This window comes from Penicillium manginii, assembly GCF_028828005.1.
Source record: "Penicillium manginii strain IBT 31320 chromosome Unknown utg000001l:1.0-3466041.0:1.0-3467806.0, whole genome shotgun sequence".
Taxonomy (NCBI): Eukaryota; Fungi; Ascomycota; class Eurotiomycetes; order Eurotiales; family Aspergillaceae; genus Penicillium; species Penicillium manginii.
In genome coordinates this window covers 682,320-701,915 of record NW_026643102.1, presented here as the reverse complement: position 1 = coordinate 701,915, position 19,596 = coordinate 682,320, and the positions used below count along the sequence as shown (strand labels likewise).

The 19,596-nt window shown below is 47.9% G+C and overlaps 7 protein-coding genes across 7 annotated transcripts; 3 read left to right on the top strand and 4 right to left on the bottom strand.

Moving 5' to 3' along the window:
• Window positions 1–3,230: 3,230 nt before the first annotated feature.
• Window positions 3,231–3,662, top strand: N7533_000254 (uncharacterized protein; the record flags this gene model as incomplete). The annotated part of the gene is made up of 1 exon (XM_057096904.1): window positions 3,231–3,662. The coding sequence occupies one exon, from the start codon at window positions 3,231–3,233 to the stop codon at window positions 3,660–3,662; it is 432 nt and encodes a 143-aa protein (XP_056965397.1).
• A 498-nt stretch (window positions 3,663–4,160) lies between these two features.
• N7533_000253 (SGNH/GDSL hydrolase family protein) lies at window positions 4,161–4,902 on the bottom strand (the record flags this gene model as incomplete). The annotated part of the gene is made up of 3 exons (XM_057096903.1): window positions 4,161–4,329; window positions 4,384–4,572; window positions 4,646–4,902. The coding sequence occupies 3 exons, from the start codon at window positions 4,900–4,902 to the stop codon at window positions 4,161–4,163; spliced, it is 615 nt and encodes a 204-aa protein (XP_056965396.1).
• A 286-nt stretch (window positions 4,903–5,188) lies between these two features.
• N7533_000252 (uncharacterized protein) lies at window positions 5,189–6,369 on the bottom strand (the record flags this gene model as incomplete). The annotated part of the gene is made up of 2 exons (XM_057096902.1): window positions 5,189–6,161; window positions 6,233–6,369. The coding sequence occupies 2 exons, from the start codon at window positions 6,367–6,369 to the stop codon at window positions 5,189–5,191; spliced, it is 1,110 nt and encodes a 369-aa protein (XP_056965395.1).
• A 3,954-nt stretch (window positions 6,370–10,323) lies between these two features.
• N7533_000251 (putative extracellular soluble lytic transglycosylase) lies at window positions 10,324–11,137 on the bottom strand (the record flags this gene model as incomplete). Its single annotated transcript, XM_057096901.1, has 2 exons — window positions 10,324–10,930; window positions 10,995–11,137. The coding sequence occupies 2 exons, from the start codon at window positions 11,135–11,137 to the stop codon at window positions 10,324–10,326; spliced, it is 750 nt and encodes a 249-aa protein (XP_056965394.1).
• Window positions 11,138–13,163: 2,026 nt separating this feature from the next.
• N7533_000250 (uncharacterized protein) lies at window positions 13,164–13,694 on the bottom strand (the record flags this gene model as incomplete). Its single annotated transcript, XM_057096900.1, has 2 exons — window positions 13,164–13,564; window positions 13,652–13,694. 2 exons carry the CDS (start codon window positions 13,692–13,694, stop codon window positions 13,164–13,166), a joined length of 444 nt encoding a protein of 147 aa, XP_056965393.1.
• Window positions 13,695–16,182: 2,488 nt separating this feature from the next.
• On the top strand, window positions 16,183–17,314 carry N7533_000249 (uncharacterized protein; the record flags this gene model as incomplete). Its single annotated transcript, XM_057096899.1, has 2 exons — window positions 16,183–16,233; window positions 16,304–17,314. 2 exons carry the CDS (start codon window positions 16,183–16,185, stop codon window positions 17,312–17,314), a joined length of 1,062 nt encoding a protein of 353 aa, XP_056965392.1.
• A 1,303-nt stretch (window positions 17,315–18,617) lies between these two features.
• On the top strand, window positions 18,618–19,490 carry N7533_000248 (uncharacterized protein; the record flags this gene model as incomplete). The annotated part of the gene is made up of 3 exons (XM_057096898.1): window positions 18,618–18,686; window positions 18,744–18,987; window positions 19,063–19,490. 3 exons carry the CDS (start codon window positions 18,618–18,620, stop codon window positions 19,488–19,490), a joined length of 741 nt encoding a protein of 246 aa, XP_056965391.1.
• Window positions 19,491–19,596: the final 106 nt, after the last annotated feature.

Genomic DNA, 19,596 nt, shown 5'->3' with positions numbered 1-19,596 from the left:
GAAGTCCAAGGATCCAAAGTCCCTTCTACATAGACCGAAGCGGCGAAATCTGCCCAGAGAGCCCGGGCTTCGTGAAAGGAAAACCCGGGGAGGGATTTGATGAACGCATTGGACAGAAGACTGCGATTATGGAGGCTCTTTTTATCCAGTTTGCTGGAACGAAGCATGTGGGCGATTCGTGGTGTCAGAATCGTATCTCCAAGCATGGACTCTTCTTCGCGTGCATCAGGATGTGCGATCTGGTCCGAAAATGTCACGGTGATGACTGGGAAGAGCAGGGAAAGAGATGCAGCTTCGCCAAAAGTTCACTGTCTTCATTGGAGGTGGGCTGTCTCCAAAAGACATTCGCAGATGTCGAGGCAATGCTGAAGTGGTCAGGCGTGCCATGAATATGTAAGTGCAAATCTAACGAACTTGGATGCCAAAGACTCATATCCTTTTGTTGTTCAGTGGCTGGCTGTCCGAAGATGGCTTCGAAATGCGAGGAAAGCGATGGTACGACATTACACTCGGCCCTTACAAACGTACTCCAAATCAAAGTTCCAGTACACCACTGGGACGCTAGATTCCTCTTCCGAGACACCATGCACTGCTTGACTTTCTTTCTCTAGGCGAGGCAATTATACCTGCCAGAGATATATTGAAAGAGGCGGCCAAAGAAAGAAAAGCCCAAGGGCAAGCAGGACCTCTCAAGTCCTGTGATGATATTTGCAAATACCTAAATACTTTTTTTCTAGAGCCAAATAAGTCTATCCAAGCCAGCTTTTAGGATATAGCTAACTCGATTTAGTGCGAGATCATAGTAGTAGACCTACACCGCCGACTCCGAGTAGCTGTTCTGCGATGTACACGCCTCGAGTGTATCGAGCACTCCAAAACTACAATCTGGCGCAAAAAGTCCTTCACAGTACCCGAAATTCCAGCTTGCCAAGCTTCCCAGTCCGGCACAGTATTCACAATGACTGCAGATGACCAAGTGGAAATGCCGTTGCCAAACCTCCAGAGCCTGGAGCTCCAATAGCACTTGAGTCGCATTGTTGCGCTCAAATGGGGTGAAGGAACCTTCCCAGACCCGTGAGGCAGCTTGCCTTATGTCAGTCTTCCCCTACTACCAGGGTGTCGAGACGATCATATCCTCCTGGAAAGACCCGCAGCTCCCGCCACCCGTTCTCACAACCCGGGCAAGTGGTTATTTAATGTGTTCTCTGCCATAGCAAGAGAAGGCAAATTTGGTTGGTTGCGTTATGAAGCGACCCTCCTCGGATCGCTGCTGGCTGCAGAAGGTCAGAATGATATCGCAAGTATTTTCGGCTTGGGGGCTCGGAGAACATACCTTGAAGTAGCTTCCTGTCGCGTAGTGCAGGAGACGGGGCCCACTTAATATCGGAGGGAAAACGGGCAAGATCGGAGTAATAGTTAGAGTAACGTGAAAGAGAGGGAGCAAAGAGCAGGAAAGCAGAAGAGGAGGGAGCGGCGTTGTTGTGGTGATGGTCAGTGAGAGAGGAGAATTGCCAACTTGAAGTGGTTTGGTGGTGGTGACAGTCCGGTCCTGCCTGCCCTGTTTGCAGTTGCCTTCTATAGAATACTATGCACTACAAGTAAACTGCTAAATTACTCTTAGTACTAGCATAGATTATGGCATTTATAGACCCTACTATAGACTACCCGTTGCTTAGGCCACCAATATGCATTCCTCGAACTCCAGTTTCACTATTAGGTATGGATAATAGGCTACTGTGATTTGAATGCGTTTTGCCAACTGCGGGAAAGTAGTGCCATCACGCAGATTCGAGAAGCACACCGGATTCGAAAGACTTAAAGTCAACCTCCAACAGCAAATCATGTGCGAAAGAATAAGTCTACGAGGAGAGAAGGCATATCTCTGAGTCAGAAATACAGCTCATCTTGGATAGAAATTATCAATCCTACCGGCAGAGCGTCGGTTTCCAGTGTTTGAAAGCTTCAACTTCCGCATCATTATTGCTTCACACGGACGGGCATATATCTACTTTAGCATGATAGTGAGTTTGATTCCTGTACCTACTAGATCGTACTAGTACTAGTAGTAGCAATCTCCAAGGTAGGGATGGAGTAAGTTAAAAGTTTAGTGCAATTAGGTACATTGCAACTACTAACTAGTAGTACTACGTTCACGGTCAGCCTAGATCCTCTGAATGATTCGAGTTCCTAATAAGAAGTCTCAACGAATACAACCTGCTTATTTCATAACCCCTCCGGTATATCGTAGACTGCACAATACGAAACTAGGAGGTCTTGGCTCGCAAGTGACCTTCAAGTTGCCCCGCATGATGACCACTTCCAAGCCACAAAGACACATTAAGATCACACAAGCACCGCAAGCCGATTTCTTGGAGCTGAACAATCCGTCTACGGGTATGTCCGAAATCCCGAAAAGACCTAGGCCCGCCTGTCAGCCGCCTTGGAAATTGTTGCCGCAGCCTGTCAGCCGGCGATTTCTTGGCGCCTTGATTATTTCTTGAATCGAAAAATGAATCGACACGCGACATGGAGGACTAATTTGTAGACTAATTGATATTCAAAAATTTCTTTCCAGTTCCATGGCTGTGAATTATTTCCTAGAAAGAATGAAGCTGTCCAGTTGGCCCACATTGACTGAACACGAACTCGGAACGAATCAGCGGAGACGAAGATAACCGTCAAGATTTCAATCCCATGCAATTCTAAGCCAAGTTTCATGAGCGCCCAAGCAAATCCAGTTCAGACTTCATGTGGCTTGTCCTTCAAGCATTCTTACGGTTGCCCAGCGCTCCATTGCCCACCGTCGGGAAATATATTGGCATCGAATATAATGAGCCTGGATCCATATCGAGTCGAATCCCGAGGTCGGCGACCAGATCACCTCGCCAATTAAGGGCAACGCGACCCAGAAGACACAGTCATCTCGAGATGTGAGTCTACATTGTAACCTGCCTTTCTAGAAGCCTTCGCTGGGCAACATCGTGATCTCAATCTTGGCGAATTCAGCCATCGGGGTGCCTACTTCGTCGGGCACGAGCTGAGGACGAAAACCGGAAAAGCAGGCGAGCAGGCGAAGATACAATTTTTCAATCGATCTTCGAGAATAGTATAAATGCCCACCATCGACCATTTCTTCTTTTTCCATCAACAATCAACTCATTCCACTTCAATCAAGTCCATCAATATCAACCTCATTTCTTCCAAGAACTTCACCCTCTTCCAACTCCAAAATGTCTGAAACCGAAGTCTCAATCTCCTCAACCAGCTTCGTCAACGGAGCCACCTACTCCATCAAAGTCTCCGGCTCCGGCGCTCTAAGCGTTGTCCCCGGCAAATACAACGACCACGAAGTCCACATGCGCATCTGGGAAAAAGCCCGCAACCAGCTCTGGCGCGCAGAGGCAAACAACGACGGCTTTGGATTCCGCAACGCTAGTACCGGCAAGCTCTTGGGCGTGAACAAGAACGGGGATATCTCGTGTGATGCGAGTGACCTGAATAGTTGGGAGAGATTCAAGTTCGAGGGTGCCGGTGATGGTACACTCTTCTCTCTCATTTATAATGGGTCGCAACAGTATCTGTACCAGCCTGCTCAGTGGGATTCGCTTCAGGTTACTGAGCACAGATCACTTGCTGCTAATATTACCGTTACGCGGGAATAGGTGGGTTTTATTATTCATGTCTATTAAGATGTGGTTGCTGAAGATATTATCTAGGGTCCCCCGGTCTCATCAATTTTGTTGACACTCCCGATTGTTTAGTTGAGATGCCATTGATGGAAAATGTGGTGCAATCCGATTGTGGTCTCCTCTATGACAACCACAAACACCACCTGATCTGAGGTTTCAATATCTCAAGCCTATCATCCGATCCCCAGTAACTATTGATCAATTTTTGTACTTAAGATGTCGATGCGAGTACTCGAATTTGAGGAAATGATGATTGTCTGAAAGATGTCCTATTGTAACTCCATCCGAACCTAGAACCAAAAGACGACAGGTCGCCTTGTCAAGAGTGGAGATACTTATCTAGGTCGCTGGAAAGAACCATATTCAAATATGCAGCGAGGGTATGAAAATTGCAGGTAAACTGAATCGATCTCGCACGCCGAAACTCAGGGCAACATTTCTCGACAGGTTGCCATCTCGGACCGGGAGGCTTTACTGAGCTCCAGAAGACCGGAGTAGCCCAGCTAAATGTTCTCCAATTGCTTGACCCATCAGGTCGTATCCATGTGGGGTTAAGTGAAGTCCATCATCGAAAACCTTATTCTGGAACTCCTTCGAAGCGGAATGGTAGGGGATTGCAGCGTGTAGGTCGAAGGCGAAACTAGATGATTGTTAGCGGGCTTGACGCGGTTCTAGTTAATTGAATTCAATTCACAATCCGTCTGCCTTGTGAGCGAGGATCCGGCGGTTGACCTCATTACGCTTGTCATCTATGCGTGTAATCTTCGCAGCGCACTCCGGGATAGTCAAACCGAGGACCTTGGCCCCCGAGTCGAGCGCCATTGACCAAGCCTTCTGGAGACCGGTAACTATATCATCGGTCGGTTTTCCGTGGCCAATATCGCTGTGAGTGGGTGTCAATCAGCACTGCCAACAAGTGGAACCATATTGGGACTGGATGAAGGGATAAGTCTTACTTTGTTCCGCCGAGAAAGATGACCCAGTCGTATTTCTTCCTGACTGTCTGCTCTGCTATGCGGGAGATGAATGAGCCCGGAAAGCAGACTAGATCTCCAGGAAGTCCGGCGATATCTGTAGTGATCTCTGTAGTAGGTATCACTGGCTGGATGATTTCTTTGAGCTTTCCGGCATACGGGTGGTAATGTTCACCAAAATTGTAGTAGCCAGCGGTCAGAGAGTTGCCGAAGCACAAGATTGAGAGTTTCTCTCCCATTTTGGATGCAATTAATGAATCAAGCGATTGGCGAGAGTAGACTGAATGAGGAGTGCAGTGGAAAGAGTGATGGTGGAGTGAAGTGGAGAGAAGGAGAGGGGCGGCCTAACTTCCCCCACAGAGCCGCATAGTTAGTGACGCCTTGCTGTCTTAGTGCCTTGGTGCCTTAATATCCTAGATTCAACGCCCACTTCATCAAATGGGTTAGTGTCAGACAAAACAATGCATTCAGCTGGAAACGACTTTCAAATTCCGAGAAGGAAGATACCAACCTAACAAATTAAATTCAAAGATACCTAGAAAAGGCTGAAGTCGCCGACTTCTGATGTTGCTCTGCAAGCTGGTCACGCCAATCGTCCCCAGTTTCCTCACTGATCATCAAATCAAGCTCTCTCAATATTTCATTACTTACATCCTTCCACGAGTCAAACTTTTTCTCGCAACCAATTTGTGATAAAGATGTAATATCAAATCGACCAATCTTCTCAACCTCATCCGACCACGAAATCCTCGAAATCAGAATTTCCGCAAACCCCAGCACGTCGATTTGAGGCCCATGAATGAATTCCTTTCGGAGTGCAATTGCCTCGCCTCTCACAAATTCCTTTGTTGTGAGGTTGCGTAAAATCCACGTCTGGTCGCGGGGGTAAAATTCGAGAATCTCGCGCTTCAGTCCCATCGTGATCTCGACACGGTCAAGCTCGGGCATGGGATAATGCGACTCGTATTCGAGAAACGCCTCTTGCAATTTCTGCGATAGTGATAGTCCTCCGACCCTTTTGTATGAATTCTTTATCGAGAACGAATTCAAGTCGAAGACCTGGTTCAACTCTCTTACCTCGGTCGCTTGTTCCGGAGTGAGCAACCCAGAAGGATAATTGCTTGGGTCGCAGCGATCGTCTATGCAGATGATAGGCTCACCGGCCCAGGGAGCAAGGGAGCAAACAACATGCTCCTCAATACGCAGGAGCCCGACGGCCCAGAAATATCGACTGCTAAGGCTAAAGTGCAGGACATCCATCACGTCGTCTAAGCACGCGAATATCCTAGAATGGATTTCGGATGGCATGTTAGACAACGATCTGACACGAGAGGAATCTCCCAGATGGATAACTTCGTGCATATCGTGATGGTCGATTCGGGCAGCTTTGCTGGAATGATTTTGTGGTAGTGCGGTTTTCCGCGACCGTTTCGTACAAGATATGTCGCCTTCTTCATCTTCGACGTTTTCGCCCGGAAGAACATCTAGGTCCTCGTGACTTATTCAAAAGGTTAGTGACAATTTCAAGTTCGGCTCAAATGAATTAAGCAGAGCATGTGGCTCACTAACCTATGCACACTCACGGGTAATGCCAACAGTGGAACGAGCCCGGTCGCACTGCCAGATACTAAACCCTCGATGAGTTTACCGATGCAGCCCGTCATCTCCCTGCGACCCGGCGCAATTACTCGCCAATTTTGACTCATATCCTGTGGACTTTGAGAATAAAATAATGGATGGCCATATTGGTGATTACACCGACGGGAATGATTCGGTTGAGAAATCGCTTAGGTGGTCACGTCAAGTAGACGTATTTGCTAGTCACTCTTTCGAAGGTAAGTGGCGGAATATTCGAGGCGACAGGATATAATGCACCTTGAGTATTTTCAGTTCGACATGTATTGTTCAAATACGAACTAAATGACAGCCCGCCATTGGCAGATTTCCAGTCAAAGTAACATCCATCAGCCTTCTCCAAATTTTTTCATCGAATTCCAAAAGAGGAGTGTTATCGGGGTAATGAGCCGCATTGTTGATCGCAACATCCAACCGCCCATACTCGTGAATGGTTTGCGCAATCAGATTTTGGACCTCATCAGACCTTGAGATATCAGTTTCACAAAATGAATATCCCCAATGGCAGAGAGCTCTTCGCCACCCCTTCGCCTTGTTCGGACTTGATATCTGCAATTACGACTTTTGCGCCTGCTTTCAAGAAAACAGCTGCAGTAGCTTTCCCCATGCCCTGGGAACCCCCAGTGATAATTGCGACTTTACCCTTCAGGAGCGGGAATATGGGCGCTGCTAGATTATCCATTCTTGCGTTTCGGTTGTTTCAATTGAAGGAAATTGTCGGGTACATTGGCCGACAGGACAACGGCTTTCCCTTAAGCCACGATCGGCATTATTGGCGTTCCTGATGTTTTAAATTATAATCTACCGTGGATCGAAAAAAACGATGTATGAAAAACGTGGTATGTAAAACGTGGAATGACTGGCAGCGCAGCCTTGTCTGGCACCGGGGTTGGGTCTGAATCCTGCGTTCAAGCCCAGCCGCTGTGGGGAAGAGCGAGGGATTCGTTAGCAAGTCCAGCTAGAAGGCTGTCTCCACCTGACATGCCCCATTGGTCTGTGATCATCAAATCATATTACAAAAGTACCATGTCTGGAGATTGTTCTGTGTTGATCCTGCTCTTCAGTTCTCTCATCATTTGCGGTTAAAAGGCAGCATGCACCAGAAGCGCAGGATATGGCGCAACAACGACCAGTAGGTATTCCACCGGGGGTGCTTCCTAGCTCATGGGATCCCCGAGAGGATTTGTGATTGGATCATGCAGTGTGTACTTAGAGTTGCCGGGTAACCAGCTAGTAGTAGGTGTGGTAGGTTGAAAAATGCGCAGATGGAGAGGAGAAAGCTGAGCAGACAGAATACTCCTCATAGACATCCTCCCTCTGACCAAGTGTTTTGTCGCTAATCACTTACAGGTTGGTCTGCCGTCATGGAACTTTTTTCTTGCCATTTAATCATAGTTTGCCCTTTGAGGATTGAACATGAAGTTCAAAGAAAAAGTCAATATCTGTTTATCACTAAGTCTCGGAATTATGTGCGTTACCCTTCTAACGCTCATCCCTCTCTCCCTCGCAATTTTCTCTAAATCCTCGGGCTGTTTCATCGTGCAATACTAACTCCGAAGCAGCGCCGGTATTTGTGGAATTATACGAACAACCGATCTCAATGCATTAGCTGTCTTAGATGACTACCTCTGTAATTTGACAGCTCTCCCCGCCTCCCTGTGCTTTTTCAATGTCCTAACAGAAGTACAGATGCTGTGACAGAATCATGTATCTGGACAAACTCCGAAATTACCCTCACGATGATCTGTGTCAGCATACCTACTTTACGTCCCTTTTACCGATCCATACGGGGCAACAACTCCTCGAATGACGCCTCCCAATACAACCATGTCAGCCCATATTCCGCTCAAAAATCTCAACGCAGGGAAGGGCACGCATCGTGACTTTGCGCTGGAATCGTAGACGACTACTACGGTGCACGGGAAGGTTAACAGCAACGTCATGTACAAAGAGCCATCATCAGGGATCGACGATCTTGATACAGGACACATTTTGAAGGATGAGATCTACGAGTCAAACGCCATTCATCGGACCACGGAGGTGGATGTGTCATATGAGGATAGAAAGGGCAATGACGTCGTGGCTCTACCTGTCAAGGCGAGGCAGCATATTTGATACAAGCCCTATATCAGAGGTCCCTGTGGCCACAAATTGTATGAAGCATAATTATGGATGGCAAATTGGCGCATGGAAACCACAGCTGTACTCAGTTCAAAAACTATTGTTTCGCAACATCTTCCCTCTAGTTCCCGTTTGTAGCTGTTGATCCGGAGTTATCCGTGGTTTGTATTCAATACAGCAGGGCAAAACGTCAATATGTACCACAAAAGATGCTCAAAGGTCAGCAAAAGGAAGAGCTTAATTAGAGAGCAAGCAACGTGTGCCTTTATCTAAAAACGAAGATGTCTTTAGATCAAACTCGAAGGGAATATGCCACGAAGAAATATCATTGTAGCTTGAAACCTTGCAAATAGACTACCTCAAAGACAGGTGAAATGCTGACTCAATACTACGATCATAATAAATGAAAACGATGAAGACTACTAGGTTGATGGTTTTCAAGCACTACAATTATAATGTAGAAGCTATTTTCTATATTAAAGGTAGTATGAATTGCCATATTGCAAGGTTCAATGCTGCTGTTGTCCCTAGGTAGCTGCGGCCTAAGGCATCCAGGTCGCTAAGGCGTGCCTTTCCTCTCTAGATACTAGATTCACTCACTTCTGCATCTCTTCTCACTTCTTTTCTGGTTTCATCAACGTTTTCATCTTCTTCATTCACTCCCGCCAGTCATATTCAATGCCGTTTAGCTAGTTGGGATCTACCACCCAAGTGGCTTATCTTCGGTCTGGATTTCACTCGCGTAAGCGACGTGAGGCGTCAGGCGTGGGAGTGAATTTAGCGAGAAATTTTTGACCACGCCGATTTTAGACCAAATATTTAGTGCAAGACCCTCTTTCCATGCAACACCCCATCGCAGACTATCAACGCATCCTGCACGCGGAGAAACACGGGTTGAGGCAGAAGAAAGCTTGTTGTGAGATAACGAACACATTCCACCAGCCCACAAAATGCAATTTGATAAGCTGACGAGATTTTAAAGACTGAAAAAACCACACGCTACCACAATGTCTTACAACGCTGCTGCCGACGGCTTACCCAGAAACAGCACTCGACCTCCGAATGAGCAAGAAAGCCAAAACGGACGGCATACCAATTGAGCAGCCACAAGACCGATTCGGAAAGGTCACGACATTTATTTCGATGCACATGCACATTTTCCAGTATATCCCAATTTGTGCAACAACATCACCCACCCCAAAAGCCACTGTTTCTGGTATATGAGACTCCAAGCGAGTTTCTGTTCTTCTATACAAGCGAAGACACTATTCATACCGTTCTTGACTTGAATATTCGGCCAAGGATATCAACATGTGGTGGGAAGAATTTGACGTGACTTCTCTCCAAAACGCATTGTTCGAAGATAGGTCACAGTGCCGGGCTTTGCTTCTCCTTACGCCCGGATGTTCACTTCGAGACTTGGTGGGCACCCAGGGACGTTTGGTTGTTTGAACGACCCGAAAGGACCTCCTGTGTACATCTTAAGACCCGTCTAGGGGTTTATCCAGCGCTGCCGTTCTGTCTACACTTACAGCTTTAGGGACTCGTCGCCTGCCGACAGTCCAACCGCACCAGCAACCGTTGCATCCAGCGGAGCCAACGGCTTGTCACCGGTCAGCTAGTGCACAATCTTCTTCCAGGCTAAGTAGCTTTGAGGTGGGGGTTTGAGGGAGATAGCGAGATGGTCATGAGACAGCGAGACAGTGAAAGCGTGTGTTTTTGTTTGTCCATCTCAGAGACGCAACAACGGAAAGGCAACATGGGATTTAGACATATTCACTTCGGTAAGTCTGTCTTCATGATTGTGGCGGACCTGATAAATTCCCAAATAACCGTGGATCTATGTACTACTTAGGTAATCTCAATAGGGAAACCAATACGTCCCCAGCCTTGAGATCTAGTACTTAACACTTGCTACCATCACCGCATTTCTGGTCGCACTTGTAAGTACCAATCCAGTTGTCGTCGCCATATACATCCAGTCCCAGCAACCAACCATTAAGCACTTGATGAACATAATCCAGGTTCTGGGGCTCGCCATTGGACCGTCCCTCTGAGGAGCAGGGATAATCCTCAGTAAGTCCCTTGTTTTGGTTCAACCCGCTACCAGCCACGAACCATCCATTGTACCTGCCAAAGGCTTGGATCGCATTGCCTCCAGTCTCCTTGAGCTGCCCGTGGAAATAGTTGGCTCCCGCATTGACGTTGTCCTGAATCGAGTCGGTGCACTTCCCGTTGGGATAGTTCTCGCAAGAAACCTGCATCAATCCGGGGGTTGGGCCGCCGGCATCGGCATTGCAAGAGGATTCCTGCATCGCGAGGACAGCTAGGATGACGGGATCGATGCTGTACTTCGACCCAGCACTTTGGAAGTAATTGTCATATTTCTTGCAGGGTGATCCGATGCCGTCGTAGAAGGTATCTAGCGAAATGTGGTAGATGTCTTCGAGGGCGAGGTAAGGCGGCTTCCAGCCACCTCCGGTGATACCAGTGTTGAGCCAATCTTCGGATCTATGAATAAAGTCAACAAGCCGAATGAATTGCGCAATAATACAACCATTCGAATAGTCCGTACCCGTTGGGTCCAGTTTTGGAAGTGACTTTGTCGGTTGCACCCTCGGCCTTTGGGTTTGAGCCAACGCCAGGGTCCGCAGAATGACCGGCATTTGCCAGTGCGGCTAACAAGGCGATGAGAGTTGCGGTCTTGAAAATCGCCATGGTGTATATTAAAGTACTAGAAGCAGGGGTTCGATTGAAATGAGCTTGTGAGTTCGAGTATGGATGGATTGATAACAGTCCTGGAGTTGAGTTATATACCAGAGTCAAGATCAAAGACCTTCGATTGCCACCAATCACCTGAGCAGCCACTGGCACTGGCACCTCGCAACTTCCTGCCATTTTCAAGGTCCATATTGAAACCTGAAGGATCTGGAGAGAGCTCAAACAAGCCATTGCACTATTCCTACCATAAGCAATTTCTACAAAGGGTAAGCTGAAGACAATGCTTACTCATGGGGCTGATTGTCGGCGGGACAGCAGTTTCCGTAAAGGGACACTGATAGGTTCTATGAAGCACGGTAATAATTAGATTATTTTTCTCAGGGTCCCGAATTAGGGGTCCAGTTCCTGCATATCGCAATGATTTTCTTTCGACTCGGAGCTTGCAACCTTGTGGGCTTTTCTTATTGGAGGGATGACGCACTGGGCTGTGCGGGAGCATTTCTCGGTGGAACCTTGACCAATCACGACTTGCAGAATAGCATTGTGAAACAGGGGTAAATGCAACTCGAAAAACGGCCGTAAGAAGGGGGACTTGATAATGAATGTGTACTTTAATTGTCGTGGAAAATAACAATTCACATACGTGCGTACCTAGGTATCTAGTTTGTATGTCTGTCTGCGGCCTGAGCCTTTCAGGCCCATCAATCTTCAAGTTTGAAATCGCTCAGTGAACCATCTGAAAGTGACCTAACGGCGCGAAGATATATCCATGATGAGGATGGGTTCCATCAGGAGCAAAGGGTGATTTATTCTACTGCCCAATGGAGCATTGACAGATTAATCACGTCCGCAAGTTCAAGTTGCTAGGGCGGAAGAAAATCACGTTGCTTGGGAAGATTCGAACTGGATGCTGCCTGTCCTTCCTATTATTACAGCCTTCCAAGGTTCAAGTTGGAAGTAACCCTGGAGCCAAGTGGAAGGATTTCCAACTTCTCTCAACTCAGCGAAGTGGGATGTGGCACGAATGCCGACGAAAAATTCCCAACTCGAAGGAAATAAATCCCGAATGCTGGTGGACATGATCTGCGAATGATCCGCATATTAACAATTAAATGTGTGTATGGTCAATCCAATGAACCGTGATCCCAGCCCTTTATTCAACAACACCATGACCACGCTGTTAAGCATGGGCTCGAAACCCATGAGGAATCTAGGCGGGTTAGAGAATGTACTCTCCAAATTTCTCCAAGAGATTCAATCGAAAACTGGCGATCTCGGTACGAATCGGCTTCTCTAGTTCCAAAATCACCGCCCAGGGTTTTTTTTATATACCTAGGTATGCTGCCTTCGGCACGCTATTGCGTAGAGTGGGACCGTGAATGTCTCTTGTCCATATGAAGGTTTCTCACCAATACGCCGAATCCTGGAATTATTCACAGTAATGCGAATATCCTTTATGGAAATGTGTGCAGTCACCATTTTGCTACCTAGGTACGTCATTCAATCATTCAAATTGTCTTTCAAAGTTGGTGGTCAACCTTGAAACCTTGGAAATATACTTGAACACAGCACGCCTTGAAATTTGAGGCCCACCAAGCACGAGTAGTAGCCTTAATGACCCTGAAACTCATCCTATACTAATATATATCTCTCGTTTGCAACCTTGGAACTTGAATAAGACGCCCGGGCGTTTGCTATTTCCCGCAATTTTAGCCATTTCCCTTCCAGTTCAATGGCGTTCTGGTGCCCTACGAGCATTTTAGGCCGATTTCTGAATATCATAGAGAGCTTCCTCAATCGCGTTGAGACACTCGAGAGCAGCATACAGTTACTGGAAATACAGGGCGATGCCAACAGCGCTCGTTTAAGATTGGGTGGGCTTCTGGGTGACCTCCATTGTTGTGGCATTTTGGGGTGGAGAAGGAGATGGGTTTGAATGAGTGGGTTTCGGTGCTAGAATTTTGAATGTGCTTCTCCTAAATTCTCGGAGCTCCCTGATATCTTACGCACTTTTGCGAAGTGTTTAGTCGGTCACACTCTTGATAGCATTCTGTATACTAGGATAATTAGGGGAGGAACAACCGGAAACAGGACCTCCGAAGGCAGACATGCTTCCAATTCTTTCAATGATCTTTTGTGGGACTTTCAGGGCATCCTCTTTTGCCTTTATATCCTGGTATTTGTCGTCCATGTTATCCATGTTCGTTGGAAAGGTGATTTTGAAGACAGTGAGACGAATGAAATACCAGTAACGGAACTTTTCGCCGGCTTCAAACATGTACATCAGTTCGGTGGAAGGAAACATGATCGGATGGTACTTTGCAAGTTCCAATTTGAGACCAATGTTGTCTGCTTGCCAGCCATTTTCATCCTCGGTTTTATCCCACTCGGCCGGCTGACGAGTCAGCTCATGATGTGCATGAGCTTTAGTATGTGCAAGTTTATGACAGCTATCAGATTATGTACCAAGATAGACCAGTTATTGCAATTTATCAGTAGCATGGGAAATACCGAGCTTTGTGGAGTGCCACGGATATGAATTGATGACATACATGGCACACTCGGGGAGGGCTTCACCTTCGTAGAAATAGCCTGGTAAGCTCAATACCCGTGTTTGCTTTCACCGAGCTGAACTCATGTAATTCAAGTTCGTGAATGGACTAGACCACCCGCCACCGGCAGTAAGCCAATGCCTTCAACTGGCCCACCACCTCCAATAATATCGAAGAAAAAATCCTGTGTGCAGTGTGAGGAAAGCAAGGGCGCTATCATACGTATCACTATAAGGCACCAAGTTTGAAGGCTTTTGTCTCTGTGAGGAAGCCATTAATATCGCCAAATTTGCATGAACTGCGAGTACAGACCAGTGGTCACATTGATGGGGTTTGCTCCTCCAGCGCGAGAAAGGGGACCTGGACAAAGTATGAAGAAGCGAAAGGTATCGGAGAGAAGTTCCGACGCGAGGAGGCAAGGCAGACACAAAAGCTGGCTGTACGAAGTACATAGAGAGATAGGGCTTGCCGCCGGTTTCCGGTGCATCAAATCAAACAACTCATTTTGCTCTGCCGGCGGCTCTCATTCGGCCTCCATGCGCAACACGCGTGGGGATGTGCGACTCTAATCTTGACAAACACACCCTTTTTGGAGCTAAGCCACCAATTGATCAAGGGGCCAGAACCACATAACGGCTTCTGGCCTTTCTTTAATCAGAATGCATAGTTCATTGGTACAAGATAACACCATCGAACCTTTCTTTCCAATGTGGAAAAGGACTAGTCCACTCCAAGCATGTATTGGGAGAATATTCCCCAAAATAGTGAAAGAACTAACTTCAACGAGAGCGCTTTGGTCTTAATTCTTCGATAGCCGAATTCCGAGTCCCTGAATTAGCTTTTTGGTAGGGCATAGTGATGCACCTAGCACACACTTCCACGATACGCACCTCGATCCGAGCAGATCATAGACGGGATAGATCATATTTCGGGGATCGAGCGACACTTTACTCCGTACTCCATATTCCATCCTTCGGAGTGGCATCCACAAATAAAAGTTTGATAGAAATGGATTACGTGTGTGGGCCAATCTGAGACTTTCGGCAAAGAAACTCCATTCTTAATGGAGTCCACTTTCTTGATATTTTCAGGGTCTTCGCCATTTGTCAAGCTGACCCACGGGCACGGGATGGGATGGAGTTGAGAATTGAGAGGCGGGCCACACCGCGCGCTGGCTGTGTTGCGACCGTATTGCAGAAAGTTCTCCGAGTGGGATCCATATCCATCCCCGCTTATCACCGAGTGGGAACTGCCAATGTGGGCCACGGCAGGATCGAAATGACAGTGGAGTTCATATCTTCAGCACGGTGTTCGCCCCTGAAAAGCCGAGGTCCACACGTTCGCAGGGTCTGGTTTGGTGGCTTGCACCATAGCTCAGCCCAGGGCATAGTTTGTTTTTAATTTGATGTATCTACAATAATGCGCCAGTTCTTGCAGATGTGATCGGATGCTGGCCTGCAGCTCTGGGCATCTTTTTTTTCATGCATTGGGGAAAGGGGTAGGCGACAATTGGGGGGGCCTGGCCGTGGTCCATGTGTGCCGCATGGCTAATTTAATCCTACTCTGCATTTGATGCATATGATAGTGGCCCCCGGATTTTCCCTGATTACATTTCCGCATGCTCAGGCCGACCGCCACTAAATGCAAGGAACCACCGAGGTGAAAGGGAGGAGGCTTTTCGGGAGGCGTAATAAGCGGTCTGCTTGGTATCCCTGTCGCGTCTGGGCACAAATCGCGGGGGTCACAGGCTGAGATATCGGACGTGGGACCACTAAGTATTGATTTGTAGAGTGGTTTATCGAACAAGTACCAGTTTGGGGGGGGGCAGGCGGGATACGGAGTATTTGAGAGGCGTTTTATCGACTCCATTCAATATGCCTCCGAACCATTGTCTAGTAACTTTGTGCCATCAAACAGGTTAACATAACCCCTGAACAAGGCAGCGAGCTGTCACGAGCGCAAAAACAAGAGATGGGGCCAGTAAACCACACTAGCAGGCCGAGGACTGTGGTCTGCGAGTGGGATCAATCACAGAATGCACTACATCCGCTAGTGGCTCGGGGGGTGGGTCTTGCATTGCATATAGAGTTTTTATTATCCCATGCTAGTTCGAGACACAGCCGAACTTGTCAACAAAGCTGATGAGTAACAGGGGCACACCAATCAGAAAGCTCTCGTCGAGCGAATAGACCGGGCCTCGTCGTATACCGGTACCCTCTCTTGCTTGCTTGGCAGTCATCTTTCCATGAGGATCGACATCGTCTCCCCTTTTCCGACAGTGCAAGCGTGGAGGTCCGGACGCTTTGGCAATACTTCCTCAACCTACATTACCTGACTGATTTCCTTTTCTTCTTCTCTGCAACTGCTTCGTTCCTTTAGGCCTTGTCCCATCGTCACTCTTTTTTGCTGTTCTCAGCGTCCATTCTTTTCCAACAAGATACCAATCACGTCTTTCAATTCTTTACGCAAATCTACGTTCTTTTCGACAAGATGAAGCAGACTATTATCCCTTCCCTCGTGGCCCTGGCTGCCTCCTGCTCCGTGAGTATATGTCCTGTTGATCTGCAATATCATGCATATAGATCCTTGTAGCTAATGAATTCGTTTATAGGGCGTTATGGCCACTGAGGAGCTCATCAGCGTCCCCGTTGGTCTCTGTGCTGCTATCCTCGGTGATGTCGAGTGCAAGCAGACCTCCACCTCCAACGGCCTGATCAACGTCCCCGTTAACGGTTGCGTTGCTGCTCTTGGTAAGGCCAAGTGTGACCAGGCCTCGACCTCCACTGGCAACCACGGCTCTCTGATCAACGTCCCGATCAATGTCTGCCTGGCTGTTCTCGGCGAGGCTCACTGCCAGCAGAGCTCCAATGACAACGGCGGTCTGATCAACATCCCCATCAACCTGTGCCTTGCTGTTCTCGGCGAGGTTGACTGCAAGGATGGATCCAGCACCCCCGCTGCCACCACCACTCCCTGCGACACTGAGACCAGTGAGATCGTGCACTCTACCGTCATCCCCGGTGCCTCTACCACCGAGGCCTCTGTCCCTGCCACCACTACTCCCTGTGACACTGAGACCAGCGAGATTGTGCACTCCACTGTCATCCCCGGTGCCTCCGGCACTGGCTCTTCTCCTGCCGCCCCTACCACCACCCCCTGTGACACTGAGACCAGCGCCATTGTCAGCTCCACCGTTATTCCCGGTGCCTCTGGCTCTGGTCCTTCCGGCCCTGCTGGCCCTGCTCCCACTGGCCCTGCCTCCTCTGGCTACCCCGGATCTCCCTCCGGTGTCTCCCCTGTCCAGTCTTCCGGCTCCCCCTCCGGCCCTAAGCCCGTGGTCACCGTCACCTCTACCCGTTACCAGACTGTCTGCCCCATCTCCGCTGGCCCCAGTGGCTGGTCCAAGACCACCTCTATGCGTGTGATCCCCACTGCCCCTGCCCCCCATTGCCTCCGCTTCCAGCGGTGTCCCCGGCACCAACGGTGGTGCTCCCTCGGCCACCCCCACCCCCGCCTTCAACGCGGCTGGACGTACCACCTTCTCTGGTGTTGCCGTCGTCTTCGGTGCTCTCTGCGCCTTTGCCATGATCTAAATGGGGATCTGAGGTGGATTAGTCGGTGATGCGAGTAGATTCTGTCGGTGACATTTGGCATCTCTGCCTTTTGTCTTCAATTTTCTTGTCGACGATCACGTTTCCTTTCAAAGTTGGACATAGTCCTTATTTTACTTCTGTTCTTAATAGGCTCAATCGGCCTCAATTCCAACAGCAATCATAATTCCATGATATATGCCTCTCGATTCTATCAGTTGCCTACGCAATTAATGTTCATGTCTATACAAGGTAGCCTTTATTTGCGCAATGTTGACATAAAATTTCGTTTCTCTATAATCTTTTAATAAAGATAAGTTGTCAGTCCTTAGATTAGGATTTCGCAGCCCAATACTGTGTGGAGCAGACGACTTCATGAGTGTAGTACCGGTCAGGCAATCAAGCTAAGAGGCAAGTTTGCTCATAGTAGTAAACTGATTCCAATATTGTCGGGCATCTGCCTCAAAACTGGAAGCGCGCGCTCTTGTTTCAAAGTTTTGCCCAAATCGTTAAAGTTGAGTTCTTCCCTCATCATGACCTAAATTAGTACTACCATTTAATCACCTAAACCATGAAAATCCAGTGGTAGATTTGCGACGGGCATGAGCACTGCTCGAATATAGCAACCTTGGAGGGCATAACTTGAAGTTGAACTTTCAAAGTCCACGAAACTTCACTCTTTAATACTATTAGTATAATTTATTCAATAAAATGCATGAATACTATTTTCAAATCCTGGGGTCTACTGTTCATCAGAACTCAAGTTTCCACTCCAAGTTTGAACTTGAACTTCAAGTTAAAGGTTGACGGACCTCCAGGCCTAGAACGCTCCAGGGCTCTTGGTACCTATCTACCTACCTAAGTAGTAATAATATATATCGGAACCTGCAGCCGACTCCCAAATTTCTGGCAAGCCATTTTCAGTTTCCAACTTCAAATTCGCAGTTTCTGACCATCGACCTTGCAATTATTACCAATCTTGATTTTGAGCTCCATTACAAGCCCTGGTTATTGAAGCGAATGAAAGAAGTTTTGTGACATTTTTCCTGAGTTTATTTTTGGATTGCCACTCCGCGACAGCCATTGTGGGGTAAATTCGGGGTATTAATTTCCGAAACTCGCTTACGCGGCTGTTTCATCTTCAGGAACTCCGATATGTCCGGTCCCTGAGTCATGCCAGTGAAATTTGCTTCACAAGAAATATACATATCAGTCTACACGGAAAGGAAGCACCTGGGCATAACATCACAACGCCCTCTTCTGCAAGTACGAAACGGCATCATCCGGTGAACATTGTCACGTCAAGGCCTGGACCTTGGAACCGCGATCCTCAGCATGACTTCAATCGCCATCTCGACGGACAACCCGTTTCAGAAGCTGATCACAGAAACACATGACGATCCAGTAAGGAGAAAAGTCTCACTCGACTCCGTTTTATCGTTACAAGCCTAATCGAAATAGGCAAAATTGCAATCCGCATACGAAAACCATCGAATCAATCGCAACGCTCAGCAGAAAGAAATTATCCTCGCAGATGAATTTCCAGGCTGGAAATTAGACGAAATTCTCATGCGACTGGATGGGCCACGCAAGGAAGATGACTATATCGATCCCCGCAACTGTCTGGTCTTTTGGGGGCGCCCGTCTTCTCCAGTCCGCGACCTGATCGTGTACGTGCAAGATGAGCTGAAAGCCGTTGCACCTTGTGAGTTCCATCGACCTGTTTAATCTCAGATGGTGACGCAACCTGTCCTATTCTAACCAAATTTGTTCTTAATAGCGCTCTGGACAATGCCTCCGCAGAACCTACACATTACGGTACTTGAAGTCGCGCATTCCTTGACCAAGGACCAGATTGAAGGACTCGTCCAAACTCTGAAATCCTCGACAGAAGTGACCCCGAATCAAATATCTGAGTATCCAATGAGTCATAAGACACGTCTCATCAAGCCCATCGTTAGCTTCGACTCCGCCGCACTGGCCCTGAGCTTTGTTCCGGCTGCCGGCGAGCCTGCAAGGGGCCAATCAAGGGGTTCGAATGATGATTACAGCTACCACCATTTTCGCCGCGACATTTTCGAAATGACGCGACAGGCAAACCTCCCGGTGGCTTCTCGTTACATCGTTCCATCGGCACATCTCACCATCGCCCGATTTATCAATCAGGATGGGTTTCTCGTCGAGGAAGGGGGAAAAGGGTCAAGTTGACCATGCGCGCGTGAAGCGTTTGATTGACAAGATTGATGAAATCAACGAGATACTTGTGTCTGAATATTGGCCTCAAGCTGATGGTACTATCCGCGAGGGTGGTGAA